Source organism: Gadus morhua, chromosome 16 (genome assembly GCF_902167405.1).
Source record: "Gadus morhua chromosome 16, gadMor3.0, whole genome shotgun sequence".
In the NCBI taxonomy this organism is placed as follows: Eukaryota; Metazoa; Chordata; class Actinopteri; order Gadiformes; family Gadidae; genus Gadus; species Gadus morhua.
Genome location: NC_044063.1, coordinates 27,013,969 through 27,034,713, shown reverse-complemented (window position 1 = coordinate 27,034,713; position 20,745 = coordinate 27,013,969). Strand labels below are relative to the sequence as shown.

The 20,745-nt window shown below is 48.5% G+C and overlaps 2 protein-coding genes across 7 annotated transcripts in view; both read right to left on the bottom strand.

Annotated features, from left to right (window-relative positions):
- Positions 1-1,185: 1,185 nt before the first annotated feature.
- Positions 1,186-8,398, bottom strand: tmem25 (transmembrane protein 25). Of its 5 annotated transcripts, none has more exons than XM_030380599.1 (9): positions 7,992-8,397; positions 6,835-6,933; positions 5,996-6,361; positions 5,337-5,630; positions 4,851-4,979; positions 4,637-4,670; positions 1,873-2,003; positions 1,609-1,716; positions 1,186-1,433 (listed from the first exon to the last, which is right to left on the bottom strand). In XM_030380599.1, exons 2-9 carry the CDS (start codon positions 6,911-6,913, stop codon positions 1,360-1,362), a joined length of 1,215 nt encoding a protein of 404 aa, XP_030236459.1. In that variant the 5' UTR covers positions 6,914-6,933; positions 7,992-8,397; the 3' UTR covers positions 1,186-1,359. The 5 variants fall into 5 exon arrangements, with proteins under 5 accessions (XP_030236459.1, XP_030236458.1, XP_030236460.1 ...); XM_030380598.1 differs by having other exon boundaries at positions 6,835-6,936; positions 7,992-8,395; XM_030380600.1 differs by having other exon boundaries at positions 1,873-1,982; positions 6,835-6,936; positions 7,992-8,393.
- Positions 8,399-12,066: 3,668 nt separating this feature from the next.
- Positions 12,067-20,745, bottom strand: part of sik3 (SIK family kinase 3) — a 42,625-nt gene continuing 33,946 nt past the window's right edge. For both annotated transcript variants that reach the window (XM_030380564.1, XM_030380565.1), the window contains 9 exons: positions 19,225-19,344; positions 18,392-18,450; positions 17,912-18,191; positions 17,459-17,583; positions 15,991-16,760; positions 15,361-15,512; positions 14,761-14,890; positions 14,171-14,294; positions 12,067-13,847 (listed from right to left, as the gene is read on the bottom strand). In XM_030380564.1, coding sequence (XP_030236424.1) covers positions 14,176-14,294; positions 14,761-14,890; positions 15,361-15,512; positions 15,991-16,760; positions 17,459-17,583; positions 17,912-18,191; positions 18,392-18,450; positions 19,225-19,344 — 1,755 coding nt within the window. In that variant the 3' untranslated portion in view covers positions 12,067-13,847; positions 14,171-14,175. The remainder of the gene's footprint in view (positions 13,848-14,170; positions 14,295-14,760; positions 14,891-15,360; positions 15,513-15,990; positions 16,761-17,458; positions 17,584-17,911; positions 18,192-18,391; positions 18,451-19,224; positions 19,345-20,745) is intronic.

Here is a 20,745-nt window from a genome sequence, read left to right as displayed (position 1 = left end):
GCCTGCCACCACGACCCTCTCGCACACACACACACACACACACACACACACACACACACACACACACACACACACACACACACACACACACACACACACACACACACACACACACACACACACACACACACACACACACACACACACACACACTACACTCCCACAGACTGCCCAACTTTACACTAAACCTACACCATGTTGTCTTCAGTAGGCAAGTTGTGAAACGTGTCAGCCTCCATTATTTCCTCTGTCCGTTAATATCATGGCTGTTTTAGAAAATATATGCACGTGAGCGCCCTCTGGTGAGCGTCATTAAGAACACAACGAAAGCAATTATTCACTATTGACATATATTGATCCAATATATAATCTTTTTTTTTACAGATATACATATAGATACAAATATACAGTACTTGTAGTGCTACATGTCCATACATTTAAATAGATACTAGACTCATCTTAGTACCATTTTAAGGGGTAACATTCATTTTGGTTGAACTTTAAAATCTCTATTCTATCTCATGAACAACAAACAAAGCAGAGCATTCAGATCATAGAAAACAACATGGAGGCATTCCAAAGAATGATGAGTGTGACAGCAGTATCTTGACATACATTACAGGCTGACCGGTTTGGTTTATTATTGGATTACAGGGGTTTAGTTTCCCACCTGATATTGAACGACAATGAAAGTTTCCTAAATTTAAACCACACTATTTATATGTTAACATTACATGCATGTGTCCGAGAGGTTTCAGATTGGACTAAAATTGTTCTCTTGAGGAAGGATGGAAATATCCCATCGTCTCCCTCTGGTCACTTGGGGTCCAGCACGTTGATGACAGAAGACTGGTTGAACAGTTGACTGGCAGTTTGTCTGAGCTGCTCTCATTGGACGGCTGCACTGTCAATGCGTATTGCTGTTGGCTATTTCAAAGTTATTATTGTCCTGATATGTGTGTGTGTGTGTGTGTGTGTGTGTGTGTGTGTGTGTGTGTGTGTGTGTGTTTGTGTTTGAGTATGGGTTGGGATATGTGCACACATATGTGTGGTTGTCTGTGTGTGTGTGTGTGTGTGTGTGTGTGTGTGTGTGTGTGTGTGTGTGTGTGTGTGTGTGTGTGTGTGTGTGTGTGTGTGTGTGTGTACGGAACGGTGCATGTGTGCGTGTGCACGAGTGTGGTTATATGTGTGTGTGTGTGTGTGTGTGTGTGTGTGTGTGTGTGTGTGTGTGTGTGTGGATATGTGTGTGGGTGTGAATGCACTTGTGCCTGTGTGTGCGCATGCGTGTTTGTGTGTGCGCACGCGTATGTGTGTGTGTATGTATGCGTGTATGTGTGTGCGTCTACAGGTGTGCGTATGTCAGAGCCAGATCTCCTCACTGCTTGTGCTGTTGACCTTATAGATGTAGCCCACCATCGGGTACCTGGAGAAACCTGCGGAGAAAGGCAAAAAGAGCACAGCGTGAACCCCAGGAGGAGACGAGACGCTACGCACTGCGATGCACAACAGGGGGTCAAACACCGGCGGCCTCCCCCCTGGGTCACACAGGACCCTCGGCTGGTTCAAGGTGAAGGCGTGACGGTGTATTGAACAGTGCTCCGCTCTGACCTCGAGCGGCGTAGGCTGCGGTCAGATCATCGTCCTCCCCCCCGACCGGCCACCTCCTCTCCTCCCCCAGGCTCCTCCGCTTGGCGGCCTCGCGCGCCGCCTCCCGGGCTGCAGGGGGAGCAGGAGGAGGTCCAAAGAGGGAGCAGGAGGTGAGGCGTGTGGTGGTGGTCTGTGAGATGACGGGGCGGTTTGATGTGATGCGGTGGGCATGAGTGTGTGAGTGTGTGAGTGTGTGAGTGTGTGAGTGTGTGAGGGGAGGCTCACCACGACGCAACGTGCAGAGGTCGTTGAGCTGCATGTTGGAGGGTAGGGACATGTTCTCCCTGGGAAGATGGGCCTTGTCCACCTTCTCCGTCTTCAGTATGGCTGAGGTGCTGCGTGTGAAAAGAGCAGGACTAGAAGTCAATGTGAGCTGTCCCCCGACAGGGCTTAATGGACGGTGTTAGTCCTAGTATAGCCGATTATAGCACGAGTAAGTGCACTATTGATGGTTTAGAGTGGTTTGGGGTGGCAGCTTGTATTTAGAGCTAGGGTAGGCGTTTTGGAGAAAACCGCCAGAGTAAGCACGATTTTGAAAGACTCCGACCGAAAAAATGCCAGCCCTCCCTTCAGACCTTCCTCCAAATCCCTTAAACACATGATTCACTCACTAGCTTCAGCAATAAGTCTGCCTGGCCTTGTGCAAGATTCTGGTCAGCACAATGAGTGCACGGGCAGAGGGCACGGGCCGGGTAGGTGCTATGTAATCACATTGATATTTTCACCATTGAGGTGAAAACTGGGGGTCTAGAGGTTATACTGGCAGTCTAGAGGTTAGACTGAGGGTCTAGAGGTTAGACTGAGGGTCTAGAGGTTAGACTGGCGGTCTAGAGGTTAGACTGAGGGTCTAGAGGTTATACTGGCGGTCTAGAGGTTAGACTGAGGGTCTAGAGGTTAGACTGAGGGTCTAGAGGTTAGACTGGCGGTCTAGAGGTTAGACTGAGGGTCTAGAGGTTATACTGAGGGTCTAGAGGTTAGACTGAGGGTCTAGAGGTTAGACTGAGGGTCTAGAGGTTAGACTGGAGGTCTAGAGGTTAGACTGAGGGTCTAGAGGTTAGACTGGGGCTCTAGAGGGGTCTAGGTGTTAGACTGGAAGTCTAGAGGTTAGACTGGGGATCAAGAGGTAACAGTGGGGGTCTAGAGGTAGACTGGGGGGACAAGAGGTTAGACTGAGGGTCTAGAGGTTAGGCTGGAGGTCTAGAGGTAGACTTGGGGTCTAGAGGTTAGACTGAGGGTCTAGAGGTTAGACTGGAGGTCAAGAGGTTAGACCGGGGGTCTAGAGGGGTCTAGAGGCTTAGACTGGAGGTCTAGAGGTTAGACTGGAGGTCAGGAGGTTAAACTGGGATCTAGAGGTTAGACTGGAGGTCTAGAGGGGTCTAGAGGTTAGACTGGGGGTCTAAAGATAGACGTGGGGTATAGAGGTTAGACTGGGGTTCCAGAGGTTTAAACCTAAGAGAGATAATCCATTGATAACCAAAGGGACTCAAAGCTCACGTGGGTTGCGAGGTTGAGGAGGACAGAAAACATGTGCAAGACGAACCAAGCACAACATTATATTTGGAGACAAACACAATTATTATTTTTTATAGTGAGGAAGAGTCCTTCAATGTAAGTTAATCAGCGAATGTATGTGCTCAATGTATTTATCATTTGAAAATTATAACTGTCTCCATCTTTCCAACACATAACCGAACATACTGTAGCATCATAGTCAGGGAATCCAGTATTTAGACCTAGCATGTTTCCTTAATCTCTGATGACATATCATGGTGTTTCTAGGATTTGTCAATGTGTTACACAATGCACCTGGAAGAATACAAAATATCCCACAATTGGAGTTACATTAAAGGTCCCTTGGCATGCTACTTTATGGATGCTTTAGTATAGATATTAGTAGGCCCCAAACACAGTATTTAAAGACGATCCCGAATTTCGGCCGTGGTGCAAAATTACAGCCACTACGAGCCATTCACACATTGAGCGGGCAACATTTTCTGGGCGGGCAAGGCAGAGAGAGGGGAGGAGCTTAGATCCTTTATGACGAAATATGGGACCACATTCCAAATCAGCGCGCATGACCCTCCGTTTATTCAAAGGCGAGCAGACCACCTAGTGCTCGTTTTACACCAAGCGCAAGTTTTAGCCACTGAGATCATAGGCAGGCTAGGCCCTAGGGCAGGGCTATTCAACCTCCTTAACAAGTGGGCCGAAAAGGAAAACCACTGGGGGTTCATGGGCCACACGGAGTAAAACTACGTGAATAAATCGCTACAAATAAATCATACTTAAATTAGTGTTAACTTAATATATATAATACTACTACATGGAATAAACTTGTCAGACGCATTCCTTCCTTCTTGACTTTTAATCGTATCATTATAAAAGATTTTGTTCTCACATATTTTGGACACGTATTTAGAATTCAACAATGTTGTTTGAATCATCACAAAACAGAACTACTGTACATATGAGACATTTTGAGCCAGTGAGTCAGTGAGAAAGATGCACTGCCTTGTTTGCCTAGTTTGGCTCATCCCGAGACACTCATGCAGCTTCTCATAGGTCATGGTCCAACGTGCCCTTGTTCTGATGGCATTCATATGAGAAAAGCTAGACTCACACGTATCGGTTGAGCCAAACATTGTCAGAATAAGTGATGCCAGTTCCTGATTGTGGGATACTGATACTGGCTAGTATCACCGGCTACACACAGAAACCTGATTTGCATGCAACTATGTTTCTCCTTATTTTTTGCATGCAACCCCTTGCGGGCCAGAAAAAATGTAAGAGGGGCCGCATTTGGCCCACGGGCCGCTAGTTGAATAGGCCTGCCCTAGGGGAACTCATATTTCTGTTAGAAAAGATTTTGAAATTTTCATGCCATGGGACCTTTAAAACCGATGGAACCAAGAGTGCTAAAGCATAGTAACACACCAAAAATACACAATTGTTATGAGCACCACTTAATCAGAGTTGGAGAGTCCTTTACCTCTTTTTGGTCATGAGGATCTCCACTGGCTCGTCTGAAACATGAACATTATGCAATAGCACAACAACACAATATTTTGTATAATCAATATCATGAAGTGGCTCAAAATTACAAAAGAGGAACACGCTTACGTGGACCCACATACACATACACACACACACATGCACACAAACAAACACATAGAAACTCTCGCAATATAATGCCCCAGTCTTACCAATGGCCTTGCTGTTCTTTTGCATGAGACAAAGCACTATGAGGCTCAGTATGAGGAGAGCCATGAAGGCCATAGCCCCACCTGTGACTATACCCAGCATGGGCACCTCCACACGGGACTGCAGGAACTCTAGAGACACAGAGAGAGAGAGAGAGAGAGAGAGAGAGAGAGGGAGAGAGAGACAGAGAGAGAGTGAGAGAGAGACAGAGCGGGAGAGCATTTTAAATATGTTCAACTGAATTTGTCAGAGGGAGATGGCCGAAGAGATAGAAGGAAAATATATGCCAATAATAAAAAATATAAGAACGGATAAATATAAAATAAAGTAAATGTATAAAGTATAAAGAAATTAACATTTTTGAAGTTGACGCTCCAAATGCACTCGATGCACTTGGCGATACAACCAGCCCATCTCGGTCTCACATTACGATAGACTGAAACTGCCTTTGATTTGCTGACCACCGCAGAGTGGACATGCACTCTGACCTGCTAGGGTGAGGTTGCTCTGGGCCGTGCCCACGCTGTTGCTCGCGTTCATCGAGACGTTCCCCGACAGGCTGCTGAGTGTGACCTTCAGCGTGTGATTGGCCAGCCAGGGGTAGCTGCGAGCGTCCAGGACGAGGAGGTCGGAGGTGTTGGCCACCATCTGGCCTGACTGGTCCACGAAGGTGAGGGTGGCGGGGGGGTTGGATCGTACCAGGGCGAAGAGGACCAGGGAGAGGTCCGAAGGGTCGGAGGTCTCACTGTAGTGAGCTTTGACTCTTAGGATCTCTGGCTGGACTGGGGGAGAGAGGGAGAGGGAGAGAGGGAGAGGGAGAAGGAGAAGGATGGAGAGAGAAATCAATGGAGAGGCGCTGTGGAAAATACTAAGATAATGGAGATTGATGGAGGGCGTGGCGTTATGTGTGAGTGAGAGAGTGAAATGGAAAACCAAGTATGATTCCTGGCAACTAAAATAAAACTATAGAACACTACATACTAACACTAATCCAGATAAACAAAATCATATCTCAATTTCTAACTTTAGTAATTCTTCAGTCACTGGAACCATATATAACATAACAGTCCTGTGGGTGATTTGTCTGTGCTTTGATGCATAAGGCGGTGCCCACATGCTGCCCACTCTGCTCTCACTGTGAACTCACACTGCACGTTGAGCGTGACCGTGGCGTTGTAGCTCTCCCCTGTGTGCGGGTTGGCCGCCGTACACACCAGCTCGCGGTCCCACTTCCTGGCGCGCAGGACGAAGGTGCTGTTGTGATGCGAGCGCGAGACGGGCCTCAGGACCACGCGCGACCCCTCCTGCAGGGGCGGGGCCAGCGCTGGGCGGCCGTGCCCGTGCTCTTGGCCCGGGTCGTTCTGCTGTCGGCCGTTGAGGTACCAGGTCAGCAGGGGGGGCGCGTGGGGGTCCCAGCCGTCGGAGTGGCATTTGAACCGGTGCGTGATGTTCTCCTGCAGCGTGATGGTCGACCGGTGCCGTCCGTCGATTTTTGGGGCGGGTTCGATGGCGCCTTTTGATGGTACAGGTAGGTCGTGATGAGCATCTTTGAACTGTGTTATTTGATTAATAGTTGCTGGTTCCCTTCCCGGCACTACACTGTGTTCCAGCCCACTGCTCCCAGCCCGTTATGTTGGGTTGAAGGCAGAGGCTGAATTTCCCCAATGGGAATCACCAGAGGATATCTCCTTCTTCTTCTTCTACCTCTTATTCTAGAACATTTCCCATCTGCCACCTCTTCCCTCAGTTAGATAAGTCATATTACTAGTCTAGTTATGGTTTTGGTTAAATAAACCAGATCTGGTCATCTATTTTGCATTAGAGCATTGAGTGTTATCGCTGAGTGGAACATCAGAGTCTCATATTCATGGCTGTGATAACAGAGGGCTGTTGTGAAAGCTGAGTGTTTCCTGTCAGCCGTAGAGACAGGAGGGGAGGTTTCTGATGATGCTCGGACTAAGAGACAACGCAACAGAGACGGCTCACCTGTTCTGGACCAGGAGAGTGTGTGAAACAGCAGGACCGCCGTCACTGGACCCCACCAGTGAGGACTCACACACTCCATACCAGCACGCAAACACCTATCTGCTGCAAAATGAATATTAAGAGGGTGTTCTTATTAACATTTAATGTCGGCAGCATCACAATTTCACTACATAATTCAACGTTGCATTGACACATAGTTGTAAAACTGAGAAAATGTGAATGCAAAAACGTATATTTGACATGCTGATGCAGCGCCGGTAACTACATTATTGCAGAGATAATACATATTACAGTAATTTCTGGATCTAGAGATACAATCGTATCAAAACTTGAATGTCAACAGAGGAGGATACGAGGATGGAAAACACAGGAGACATTAACAAAATCTTCGAAACCAAGTAACTTGGCAGTTATTCATTCCTCTGACTACATTCCAAAAGGCAACAGACCTGTTTGTATCAGCAGTTAATTTACACTCACAAAGTACACACAGGAAAACACACACGTGCGCACACACACACACACACACACACACACACACACACACACACACACACACACACAAAACAATAATTTCTGACAACCAGGTCACATGGTCAATGTGTCAGCACGTCCGAACGAAAGCAGGAAATGCATCATCATGCATAATGCAATATAACAAACCTTCCCCAACAAACTCTTCAACGCACACCATCACTACCCCCCCACCGCCCCCCCGGCTGACTCGAACATCCACACGGGCACAGATGAAATGGACACAGGATTGCTCACAATTTGTGGGGGATTGAAATAGCCTGCACAGGCATGAGTGCAATGGAGTAATAACCTATAATGCTCGGAAAGACATTAACATGTAGATACTGCAGTACACACACACACACACACACACACACACACACACACACACACACACACACACACACACACACACACACACACACACACACACACACACACACACAAACACACACACACACACACACACACACACACACACACACACACACACACACACACACACACACACACACACACTCACACACATGTCCTTGCAGCACTGCATGCAGGCGATTACATACAGACACATGCACCAAACGGAAGCGGCAAAGCCTCCTGATACACACTCTTCAAGGCGTCAGTGGGTCTGCGAGCATTACCTGGGCCCAGTGTTCAGATGTTGTTGTGGCTGTTCAGCCTGCAATGGCTCCATGGCAGCGGAGGAGGAGGAGGAGATAGGAGAGGAGAGGAAACACAGAGAATGGGACGACTACGCAGCGATGAGAGGCATCCCCCCCCGCCCCCCGCTTTTACTCAGCCCACGCTCCGACCTTAAAAGAAACACACGCGCGCACACACACATTTATACACGCGCAGGCACATGGGCACAACAACCCACGTAGAAATAGACATGCATATGGGAGCCGTGTGAAGGCTGCAGCCGCAACCAATCACTGGCCTGGATCCCTTCAGCTGTAGGAGGGAGGGAGGGGGGAGAGGAGGAAGGGAAGAAAGGTGAAATCCCGGGAAAACAGGGACATTAAACACCACGGATGGGAAGATACAAGAGTGCAGGGTGAGAATAATATATATAAAGAGAGAGACAGAGAGAGAGAGAGAGAGAGAGAGAGAGAGAGAGAGAGAGAGAGAGAGAGAGAGAGAGAGAGAGAGAGAGCAGAGCAGTTGTCGGGTGCAGAGTCATGAGCATGTTTGGAGGGGTGGGAAGGAGGGAGGGAGAGATGGAGGGGTGCGGGAGGGAGAGAGGGGGGGAGGGAGGGAGAGGAAGAGGGGTTGAGGGAGGGAGAGGAGGAGGGGGGTGAGGGAGGGAGGGAAGAGAGTAGAGCGGGTACTCAAGAGCACAAATGAACATGACCCTTTCTCTCTGTGCTAGAGAGAAAGGGATTGGGAAATGAACAGATAACAGGTCTACACAATAATTACCCCTGATCAGTGGAAGCCCTATACTGGTGCACTTTGCTCTTGGTGGTGGAGCTAAGCTACGCAGCAAAGAAGACGTACAAAGGCATTTCATTACTTTTTCACGCTGAATAAAGCGTTCTCTTGTGTTCTTTCCCATCTCACTACATTGACAAACATCACTTGACAGTGTCAATTTATGCTGTTATAGTCGCAAATTTTTATATATTTTATATTTGAACACTTTCAACTCTTTCAGTGTTCCCTTCAATTTCAGCCAATGTCTGGTCACTGCCTTGTCATTACTCTCAGCCTGCTTGCGGTGTCTAAGCTCCATTGGTTTGGACTGACTGATCTGTTAACCAGGGTCTCTCTCTGCAGTGCAGCTGTGCAGACAGACAGAAGCAGTGGCATCCAGAACACTGCAGAGGAGAGCACTGATACAAGAGGGAATGTTAGTGTACAAGAGATGAAGAGAAATAACTTAAGAATGCTTTTTTGGGAAGAATATATCTTGTAGAACTACAATTATATAAAATTATACATATATATATATATATATATCTTCATCTCTCTCTCTCTCTCTATATATATATATATATATATATATATATATATATATATATATATAAATTATTATTATTGACATTTACATTTTCTGCTGATTTCAAACAATTTGACACTTTCTAGAATCATGTTATAACCACTTTTATTTGTCCTCAGAGTTCAATACTAATAAAATTCTCCCAAAAAACAGCCGCCACGTACCACCTTCAAATCGGTTCCAATCCACTGCTGGCATTAAAGTGGTTCTTAGGATCCAATAAACCTCCTCAGCAGCACATTGATCTGAGAGGATCCAGCACGTCTCAGATTTCTCCAAACCAGGCTACGCAAGGAAATCTATGAGTGTTCGCCTCAACATACACTCTAAGGCCCTGGTGGGGAACTCTGTTTAACGGGGATGGAGAGTTCAGCCCTGACGGTCTAGCCATGCCCTGGCGTCATGTGGCCCAGGTGGTAGAGTAGATTGAATGGTAACCGGAAGGTTGCTGGTTCTTTCCCCGGCTCCTCCTAGCTGAGTGTCGAGGTGTCACTGAGCAAGACACCTTACCCTGACTGCTCGTGACGGACTGGTTGCTGTCACCTTGTGTGGACGACATCGCCGTCAAAGTTTGTGAATGTATGCACGAATGGATGGATGTTAGGCAATATTGTAAAGCGCTTTGAGTGGCCACTGGTTAGAAAAGCACTGTATGAATGCAGTCTATTTTATCATTAACATTTAGCCCTTAAGGCTGATATCTGGCCCTCAGCACACTAAATATCTTCAGCTATGGGACTATTACTAACTCAAGGGTTCCTACACACAACACAACCTATATACATCCCAAATGATTTATATTTATCTTAATCTGTAGGAATGTCCATGCATCCATTTGACTAGACACAGATCTGCATCCTGTATAGAGTTAGAACAGCCACACACACAATAACTTTTTTAATGATTTATTTATTTATTTATATATATTCATTTATTCATCTCAGTTTGGTTGGTATTCTTTTAAATCATTGTTGCATTTAGTATTTTTGTACTCGAAACAAAGAAAAACAAAAAAGACAAATGAAGTTAGAAAAAATAAAATAAAATTAGGATAGGCATACAGGAGCAGAGCGGAGCAGGACAGAAGAGAATAAACTGGGGGGGGGGGGTCAACGCAGTTAAGACCTATGGACAGGGGTGAGGGGGCATTAAGCTGGGATCAGCCAGAGGTTGTGTGTATGTGTGTGTGTGCGTGCACTTGCGTGCCTAAAACGGAGCCGTGATCTTCCCTGTGAGGTTGTGCATAATTTGACCAACTTTCCATTTCCTTAGAGTATTGAAACACAGACACACAAACAGGTTCATTATCAACCACAACTTACAACAGAAACCGTCTCCGCTGTGGACACCTGGTAATTGTTGCTCTCTGATTGGTTCAACTCCGGCGGTGGGTTTTATGTTGGCCTACTGCACCAATTTGTCCTTTGAACAAAACCGAAACTGCAAGAAAACATGTGTAGGGGTGTCCGAGGAGTTTCACGTGAGCGTGCTTGGTTTGGATTTCATATGCCTCGTCATCAATTGATCAAAATAATAAAATATTCTGTGTTCAGTACTCTTCAAGTTCTGCCTTTTTTCTATTGTTTTTTCCAAACAGAAAATATGTTTTAAATAAGGGACCTTTCACACATAAACGCCTGTCTCACTTGTTAAGGTGGTCATCCTCTCTCAACCGTAGCAATGTGGGACACCGACGGACCCACTCTGCTATTCATCTTTTGAAAACAAGAGCATCTCAATCGTTTGCCATAGCTCTGTCCTCGAGTGGAAAAACATAAACAGCAGTCGGGAAGCATGTGAAGTCAATGGAGAGCACAACACCAGTGTGAATCACAGCACCGACACGGCCAGTCACCAACTCATGGGGGGCAGATCACTCTCCAGATGGGTTGTTTCCCGTCAAACAGGCTACTGTCAACGTTTGCAATGATAACTCCATCTCTGTGGCGGAGAGGGTAACCGTAAAACAGACGGAAAATGGAGAGGAAAAGAGGTATAACCGCAGAACCATCTGAGAGGTGAGAGAGGGGACAGAGGATAAAGACAGCAGTCAAAGCAATAAACAGAGGTGGCACTGTGCCTTGGCAGAATGTCTCAGGTCTGGTTCCTCTTTCACCCTCCAGCCTCAGTAAACACCGGAGGAAAAAAACATATACATATTTTCTCTAATGCTTGTTCACCACCACCACCACCACCGCCTCCACCCCGACCCCCGTCGGTGGTTTCTCCTTCGTCAACCTGTGGCGTTTCCTGTGGATAAGTGCTGGGAAGTGCTGACCGGAAGCTGAAGCCATATTGAGATGTTTTACGTGGCGGGGGACGTGTCAAGAGTACTTTCGGGGTGCATGGCAGACGTAAACCCCGGGCAGAGATAAGGGGAAGACAACACAGAGTAGAGCTCTGGGGGTTGTGATAGTGTCTCCACCGGTTGGCTGATGTGCTGAGGACGCTCTCTTGATGGGTCAGCCAATCACGGTTGGCAGAGGAGTGAAGATCAAAGAAAAGGGAGGGTGATGTTGTGCCTCCATTGTTAATGTTTATGATATGTCAGCTATTTTACAAGTTGTCCTTTATTGATATATTTTTTCTTTTATTTCGTTTTATATGTCTCAAGTCTTTGTAGCATCCAAACTGACCCTGTCCCCATGACAACTAAGCCCGCACCCTGGCCCCCACGGAGCCAACAGAATGTCGACAAAGAAAGAGTCAACAACGATGGTTGAAATGATCCTTTTAAAAGTAAGCAACACAAAAAAATGACTCTCCTCTTATTCAAGTGTCTCGATATAATATTAAAACAAATGGGAGCGATGGTTTATTGAAGACCAAGAGAGAGAGCGCGGTCTCCTCTTCTCTCTGTCCCGTTTTGGCTAGAAATCTCAATATTAAGAAAAAAAGCAAAAAAACGACCAAAAAATTAAACAATACCAATACAAAAGCCCCTTCATCAACGTCTGAAGAAAAAAAGATACAATAAAGAAAGGATTTGATACAGAAATTGCAATAGCGTTCTATACATGGCATCACTGTACAAGGAAAAAGGCAAATGTCTGGTCAAACTACCCACAATGCAATACAATGTCACATGACATGTGGTAAGGGGGGACAGGGTTGAAGGGCGTGTGGGGGGTAGAAAACAGGGATGGAATGGAGAGGAATGCCAAGGAGAGAGGGAGTGGGGAGGCAGGAGTGGGAAAAGGTTTGAAAAAGGGAGCGATTGATGATCGCTTGAACCAAAAGTGCAGAATTATACAAGTCAAAGAAAAAAATGATGTTGTCTTGCTTGCAACACAGAACTGTTTTTTTCCTTTAATAATAATAATGATAATAATAATAATAATATTCATTATAATAACAATAAAATTTGTTTTACAGAAAACAGTAATAAGATAAGAGTAACAATAGATGACCATATTGTCTACATGGGCATAGCCATAAAAATGAACATTAAAAATAAAAAAATAAACAAAAAGACAAAACACAAAAAAAATATCTGATGAGAGCGCTGGTTTGTCCTGTGCGATGTCACTGAACTCAACGTTAGGAGATGGCTGTACCCCCCCCCCCCTCCCCCATCTACACAGCTCCTCCCTCAGATCAACCAACAAAACCAACTACGCCCCCCACCCTGCGCAGTGGAGTGGGGCATTCCACTCCGAGGCAGGCTCTCGCCGGCTATGCAGTCTGCTCTGGAATGGTCCACTGTAGCCGGGGGGGGGGGGGGGGGGGGGGTGGTGTAGGCATAAGACAGAACCTCCCAGAGACCCTGGTTACCTTTCCCCACGGTTCTTCCCGCCACAACACGCTACGCCCCCGCACAGGCCGACTGAATACTTTGGGCCGTCTTGAGGTACCGCCGGCCGGCTCCCCTGCTCGTCTAGTGGGGTGACTGCGGCGTTTCTCTGTCTATTGTTGAACGTGTTTCGGCCTGGTCGGCGCGGCGGGAGGCCTTGGGCCGTCAAGGTGTGCCATGATGTCAAGCGAGCGTGCAGAGGGGGTGTGTGTGCGGGGGGGGGAGGCTGTGGGCGTTACAGTCAGGCAGACGGCTATCGGCAGGTAAGGGGGCGATGGCCGGTTGGTTGGGTTGGGGTTGGGGGGGGCACGCCCGATGGATCTACGTCTGGCGGCGGTGTGAAATGTAGGAGCTAAACAGAACGGCTAACCACCTGCCAGGAGAAGAGGCTGGCCCCGAGACCGTTGAACCCTAAAACCTGACCCAGCTTTTCCCGCCCCCACCCCCCCCAAAAAATACTAAGTAAACAAAAAACAAACCGAACCCTGACTGGCCCAGCCCGGGCCGACCCCAGCTCTCCTCCCCTTGAGCCGACTGCAGGAGAGAGAGGTGGGGTGGGGGACAAAGACAGACAAGACGGACCGACGGAGAGCGCCCCCTCTGGGCAGACGATAGCGGTTTGGCATGATGCTGCTCAACTCAAGTCAACACAACTCTGGGTGGCTGATATGGACCTCTATTCACATGGCGCTGGACCCTCCCCTAGCAGAGGCAGACACACGGGACAGGGGTTACTGGGAGCAGGAACCAACCCAAGCAGGCAGCTGGGAATGCATGTTGATATCTGTCGTCCATCTTTCTACATAGATATGGATATATATCTATATTAATATTTATATATTATTTGTACATATTTACCTATATCCATATCTTTAACTGCATCTATAAAGATATAGCTATGGGTTCATTTATAGGGACTAATTTAATGCCAAGCAAAATGTGAAATGCGTCTAATAGTTATTCTGCTCGTAAACTCTTTGCATCCCCCTCTCTGAAGGGTGTGTGTGTGTGCGGTGGATGTGCACCTGTGCTAGACCCCTGCCTGCTCCATACTGTACTGCAGGTCGGGGGGCTTATAGCTCAGCAGATCACTGGTACAGGAGGAGGGGAAGCAGGCCGCCGCATGGAGCTCCTCTTCCACATCACACACTGTGGGGGGGACACACACACACACACACACACACATTTAATTGTTGCATTTTTATACCGTAATGCTCAGTTCCTTCTAAAATAATACCCAGTGTCAACTGTAGGGGGCAGCGATGCACCCCCTCCAAGGACTGCCAACCTCCTCGCGGGAACATATTTGGGATTGTCGGAATATTGACTTTTCTTAACATTGCTCAGTTTTTCTAATCGAAACATGCGCTTCTTTTTCCAACTCTTCCAAATTCCCTTCTGTTCAGCCCTCAGTGACGGCAGCGTTTCAAGTTTATTCAAAAGTGACAGGCTGGAAACTGCCATGACCAGGCAACACATGTAAACGGCATACGCAACCAATGGCTGCTTGTTTTTGCATTAGAAAAAAACATTTATTTATTTGGCATAACACGACAACGAGAACAACCCTTTTCAAATGAACCCGTGCCCAGACGTGTGTGTTGGTGCCACTGACCAGAACCCTCCCTCTGGTGGAGCTGCTGGCTGCCCGACAGCGACGTCTGACTCAGGATGTCCGACATGCGGGCGGAGCTCAGTGCCTTGCCGGCCAATAGGCTCATCCCGGACATGGGGTCTGTCTGGTCCTAGAGAGGGAGCGAGAGCGAGAGCGTGAGAGAGAGGAAATAATACCGTGAGCAAATCTTCTGGTCCTGATGAGCAAATCTTCAGGACCAAATACAGTATGGATGTCTGTGGCTGCCAAGAACCCCGGTTCACCGCGTGTGTCCAGTCCTGGCTCAATCCCAGATCTGCTTTTCACACATTGCCAACTCAACTCCAAATTAAAGGAACGTCCCTCACATGGCAGGTTATAGAGCTTTGAAGAACCGTGACAACAACAACATACAAGTACACAGCGAAAAGTCCAGTCTAAGCTTAAGGCTCTTGCTTGTGGTGTTCTGACTTGACCCCACTCCTGTGTGTGTCTTAGGGGATCATCGACGCCACACGCAACAGTGTGTGGGGGGGGGGGGGAAGGAGAGAGAGCAAGAGCGAGAGCGAGAGCGAGAGAGCGCGAGAGCCAGAGCCAGAGCGAGAGCGAGAGAGAGCTTACGTAGGCGTCGTCACAGGTCTGGATGGTGTGGTGGCGCTGCAGGTGCCCGCGGGACCTGTAGGTCTCGGCCTGGGGTCCTCTGGAGTATCCCACGCCGTTATGGTCGGGCACCTCCATGGCCTGTCCCTGGGGCCGGCACTCAGGCTCAGGCTCTGCGGAGCGGGAGAACAAAGACACAAAGAAAGAGAAGTGAGAGAGGAAGAAAAGAGAAAGAAACCTTGAATAACCTTCCACCACTGATATCTTCTGTATGTGCGCTCGGTGACCGCTTCATTCTCAACTGAGTTTAAACACGTTGATCATCTAACTCCTGAAGGACCTTTAATTTCAATGAGTCAGATAAACCGCTGAGGGACTGGTCTGCTTCTGTTAAAGGTGACATATTATACCCCCAGGTGTGAGCGTGATCAGCCGTTAAAAGCCGTTTTGAAAATCCGCCTCTTCTGACATCACATGTGGGTGTGTCCACCGAAATGTATGACGGATAGATCAGTCTACGAGCCTACCCAGTGGACTGTAGCAGACGTTGCAACACACCTGGTGGTATAATATGTCACCTTTAACCCCTTGGGATCAGACTGACGTGGCCCCGGGAGGTCTACCCCGCCTCCCCGTTCCCAGGGGCCTTACCTCTGGCGGTCGAGCCCCTCCTCATGAAGCCCTGCCTGTGTGTGGGGGAGGTGTAGGGCGGGGTGCCGCCCCGCGGGGGGCCCAGCAGCTCGTGGCCCTCCCCCGTCTTGGCCAGAAGGCCTTCGCGTGCCGGGGAGAAGCTGGCCGGCGCCTCGGCCTCGTCCTCCTCCATGCTCTCAGAGTGGGGCAGGCCGGGCTGCTGCTGGGGGGGCTGCTGCTGCTGCTGCTGCTGGACCTCCGGGGAGCGGATCTGCAGCAGGTGGTGGAAGTGCGGGCCCCCCGGGGCAGCCTGCTGGGCCGGGGCCTCCAGGCTCTCTCCCTGGCCGAGCTGGCGGAGCAGCATCTCTTCGTACTCCTGGGGCCCGGGGCCGCACGAGATGGAGGCGCACGCCGAGCCGCGCCGCGGGCTCTGCCGCTTCAGCAGCGCGGCCAGGTCCTGGGGGGGCAGCCGGGGGTCGGTGTGCCCGCTCAGGGAGTGGCGGGGCGACAGCAGGCCCTGCAGGGTGGGCGTGACGTGGTGCTGGGGCGGGCGGTAGTCCAGCGGGGTGGGCGAGAGCAGGGCCTGCTGCAGCGCAGAGGGGCTGCCGTAGCCACCCCCGACCCCGCCGCCCTGGTAGCCCTCCAGGCCGGGCACGTTGAGGGTGCCCTGCAGGTAGGGGCTGTAGGAGCCCACCACGCCCGAGGCCCCCCGCGAGGCCGCGTCCCCGGAGAAGAGGTGGGGGTTGAACTGGGCCTGGTCGTAGCCCGTGGAGAAGCGGCCGAGGCTGCGGCTGCAGGGAGGAAACACGCCGTCAGCCATCATCGTACCGGCTGAACAACGTCAAGTACCACGGCACATGTTCAGATCCCATCTAGGACCAGGGGAGGGTTTTGGTCTACACTAGTTCTCGGTCGACCCCTTACAAACGGGGCACTGACCGCTACGTCAAAGACAACGCCAGGGTCTAGTCCAGGGTTCAAGAAATTAACGTAAAGAGCAGTAAGCTTGGGCTGAAGCCTCGAGCCCCCAGTCTCTATGTGAAGGTGCTCCTGGGTATAGTGGCTAGAGGGACTCGGGGAGAGGGGGGGGGGACGTCGAGCTTCACCTACTAACGCCGCTAACATCCAACCACTCACCCCTGAGAGCTGCTGATGTGGCCGTCGCCGGGGGTAGGATATCGTGATGTATTGCAGTGATGATGTATGCAATAGGATTTTTCCATAGTATTTGTGTTTAGCTCAAGTCATATATGTGATTTGGCAGGAAAATGTTGCAGTTCAGAGCGAAGAATACAGCACAGAGGGCAAAGTCCATGAAAACAATCATCTACGGCCTAAAAGGAGGTAGAATCTATAAAAAAGTGACAGGGCAAAGTGAGAGTATGAAACGAAAAACATGAAAAAGGTGAAAGAGTAAACAACAATGAGCCAGACATCAGAGTGTGCCCGGCAGACGTCGGGGGGCTCCGGAGCAGGCGGTCGGGGTCACCTGTGCATCTCGGCGTTGTCGGCGCTCAGCTGCTTCCCGAGCACCCGGTGGCCGCAGGGCGTGGAGAGGTAGGCCCCCTGCCTCTGGGCCCCCGCCAGCTCCACGTCCTGGACCTGGATGGTCACCTTCAGGGGCGGAGACACACACGTGAGACACCAACACACAAACACGTCACAAACCAACACACAAACATATCACAAACCAACACACAGATATATCACACACCAACTCATCACACAACACACAAACACATCAGCCACCAACCCATCACACACCAACACAAACACATCAGACACCGACACACAAACACAGCAGACACAAACATTTGCAAACATTGCCTTATTTGCATGATTATATCAAGCTTAATTTAAAAGAGATAAAAGAGATAACTTAAGTCTTATATGATGGTGCAAAACATAACAAGAGTGTCAACAGCGCCCCCTTTGGTCCAACCTGCTGTTGCTGGGAGACCCCCGGGGGAAGCGGGCCCCCTGCGCGGCCTGACCCCGCCTGCTGATTGGTGGGTAGGGGGACCCTGTTGAGGCCCGTGGGCGGGGGGCTGCCACTCTGGCCCTGGTAGAGAGCGGGAGTGGCATGCTGGTACTGCACTGGGGACGGCCCGTGGCCCTGCATCATGGCCGCCGAGCCAGACGGGGGGCTCTGATTGGGCTGTCTGAACAGGTGGTTGCTGGGATGTGAGGGCGGGGGGCTGGAGGGGGGCTGAATGCGCAACCTGAGGGGTAACGGAGAACGTCTCAGCACATCAACATGTTTCCATCTTAATAAATGCTAATAGCTAACTGAAGGCTAACAGCTGACAAAATGCAAGCAGTAACTAGTAATTAAAGGCTAACAGGTAAGTTAATCCTAGCAGGTCTCCAATAGCAAACACCTAACTAAAGGCTAGCAGGTTTCAAAAGCAGGTTCTGTCACCTCTGAAGCTGGTGGGTGAGGTGAATTGGCTGGCTCTCTCCGTGACCTAACGACAAAGCCTGTAAGATTGTGAGAAATGTCACGTTAGCAAATCCACCGGACAATCCAACATGACTTAGGTTGACATGCGACTGAAAAGAAATGTGCACAACAATAAAACATTAACATTGAGTGAAAGAGTGAGGATCGAAGGTTTCGAGTAGCCCGACTGTGCCTTAGGGGTGGGAATCACAGGGTACCTCATGATGCGCAATACAGGGCCCGTGATACTGATAATATCGCGATACAGCGATTCTGCAATAATTTATATATTGTTATAGTCAAACAATATATAAATTATTGCAGAATCGCTGTATTGTCTAACAGTTAGACAATCCTCTAAAGATACATCATGATAAATGTCTAACGATGAACGCAAAATAACTGAAACGGTAAAATGCTGGATTTCGGTCTTTATTAACGGTCCGACCTAAGTATATCAGTTGCTCGTCTTTAGTTAGTTAACTTCTGTTTAAGTTTCCTTCATTCATGTGTTGAGTCCCACCTTGAGGAGCAGGGAAATCTGTTTAGATCACATTATTTTATTAATTAAAATATCGATATTTGGGGCGATATTTCCTGTCTTAACTCTTCAGGAATAAAGCATTAAAATGCTAAACAAATAAAAATAAAATAATATAGATATCTTTTAATCTAAAAATATTACATTGATATTTTGTGCAAGTGTATCGATTCTCGCACGCACGTCAAAGGGTGACGATCTATCGCCGTATTGCCATCGAGTCCCACCCCCCCTGTGCCCACTGCCAGGCTCCACAGCGGCCCGCTGGTACCTGGATCTGCTGGTGGAGGATCTGCTGCTCTTGCTGGTAAAGCGCATGCTGGTGCTGGGTGTGCTCTAGGTAACGCTCGTCCTGCGGGCCCGCATACATCTTCTGGAGCTGCTCACACTCCTGCATTCACATTCAACAACACACAGATTTGTTTAGAGTGTAAGTGAACCCCCTGTTACAGCTCCCCTGTGAACACTAGGAGATGAAGGAGAATGCATCATGGGGAAGGAGGAGGAAGTGCCATCACTGTTGTTGGAATCCACGGCAATTTTTTGCTTTTAAGCGAGTACCGACGTTATGTATGAGCGTTGTAGTGATGAGTGATGTTGCCAGTGTTTGTATTGCCCCACACAACGTGTCCTTATACTATAAGTGGCAGATAAGCTGAACCTATCCCGGACGTGGCGAGCAACATCAAGATTGAGTTCCACACGTCTACACGCCGTGGCTTGGCGTACCCTCTCGCCGTCAGTGTTTAGACTTTTATAAACTAAAGTCCTGTTCTTGTTCGAAAACCACAAGACTGGATGTCAGAGCAGAATAGAACAGTCATAAACTTGTTGGCGGAGACTGGCAAAGCAAAGGGTTTAACACTTGTTGCCCTTAAACTATGGTGACAGTGACAAAATGCCATTGATTACTATGTTGAATATCATATAACCAAGAACAACGATTAGACTTAAACCTACAATAGGGTTTTGGGATCACCTCCTCCTGGATATTGACAATATTGAAACTTAAGACTTTTGTCCAGAGAAAAGGAAGGATCTCCCGATCAGTCAAAAGGTAGAAAAAGTAAAGAAATTTTGAATATACATTCAACATTATACTCATAACATTATATTTTTTGACCCATCCACGTGAGAAACCAAACAGGAATGTTGAGCATTTAACCAATTTCGACCTTGACCATATCTTACCAAACACTTCTAATCAACCTGTACTTTGTCTACCCTACATGACTCCACTAAGCCAGACATAACACTGTCGGTGTCTGACAGGATAAACACCAGTATGGTCCTATGATCACTGTGAGCAAAATTTCCCAAAACAAAGTTCCCAAAAGGAATACCTCAGCCACTCAGCTGAGGTATTCAGCTGAGTTGTGAATCGATAAGTGATTGAAAGAGCTTAGCCTTAAACAATAGAGATAAATGTAACTGTTATGGTCAGTAAGCGTATGGAAGGCAGTGATTTTACCATCACAGCACACCACACACTAACCCATTCCATCCCCCTACAGCCCTATCCGGATGCATCTCCCGATCCCAAAAAAACGTAAAAAGACTTTAGCTCAGGCAAACATTGCGAGAGGGGGCAATGCTATGCCAGTTTTTCAAAAACGTCTAAAGAGCTAAGGACGAAGCAACGGAGACGGTGTGAAAGGGGACCGTACATGTTGCGGCGTGAGTTGGGACTCTGGATTTGAAATCCATCCTACTTCCACTTGGCCCCCCATGTCTTCTGTTGTGGTAACCAGTCAGCGTGGCTCCCTATTGGCTGTCGTTTTTCCCACATGTT

Bases quoted from the DNA above. Each gene is read 5' to 3' on its own strand.
- tmem25 (XM_030380599.1), bottom strand. From the start codon at position 6,913: ATGGAGTGTGTGAGTCCTCACTGGTGGGGTCCAGTGACGGCGGTCCTG. The intron at 4,671-4,850 runs GTAAGACTGGGG...TTCATGTTTCAG, and splicing joins AAAGAACAGCAAGGCCATTG to ACGAGCCAGTGGAGATCCTC. The intron at 1,434-1,608 runs GTCAGAGCGGAG...CTTTCTCCGCAG, and splicing joins CGCAGCCTACGCCGCTCGAG to GTTTCTCCAGGTACCCGATG.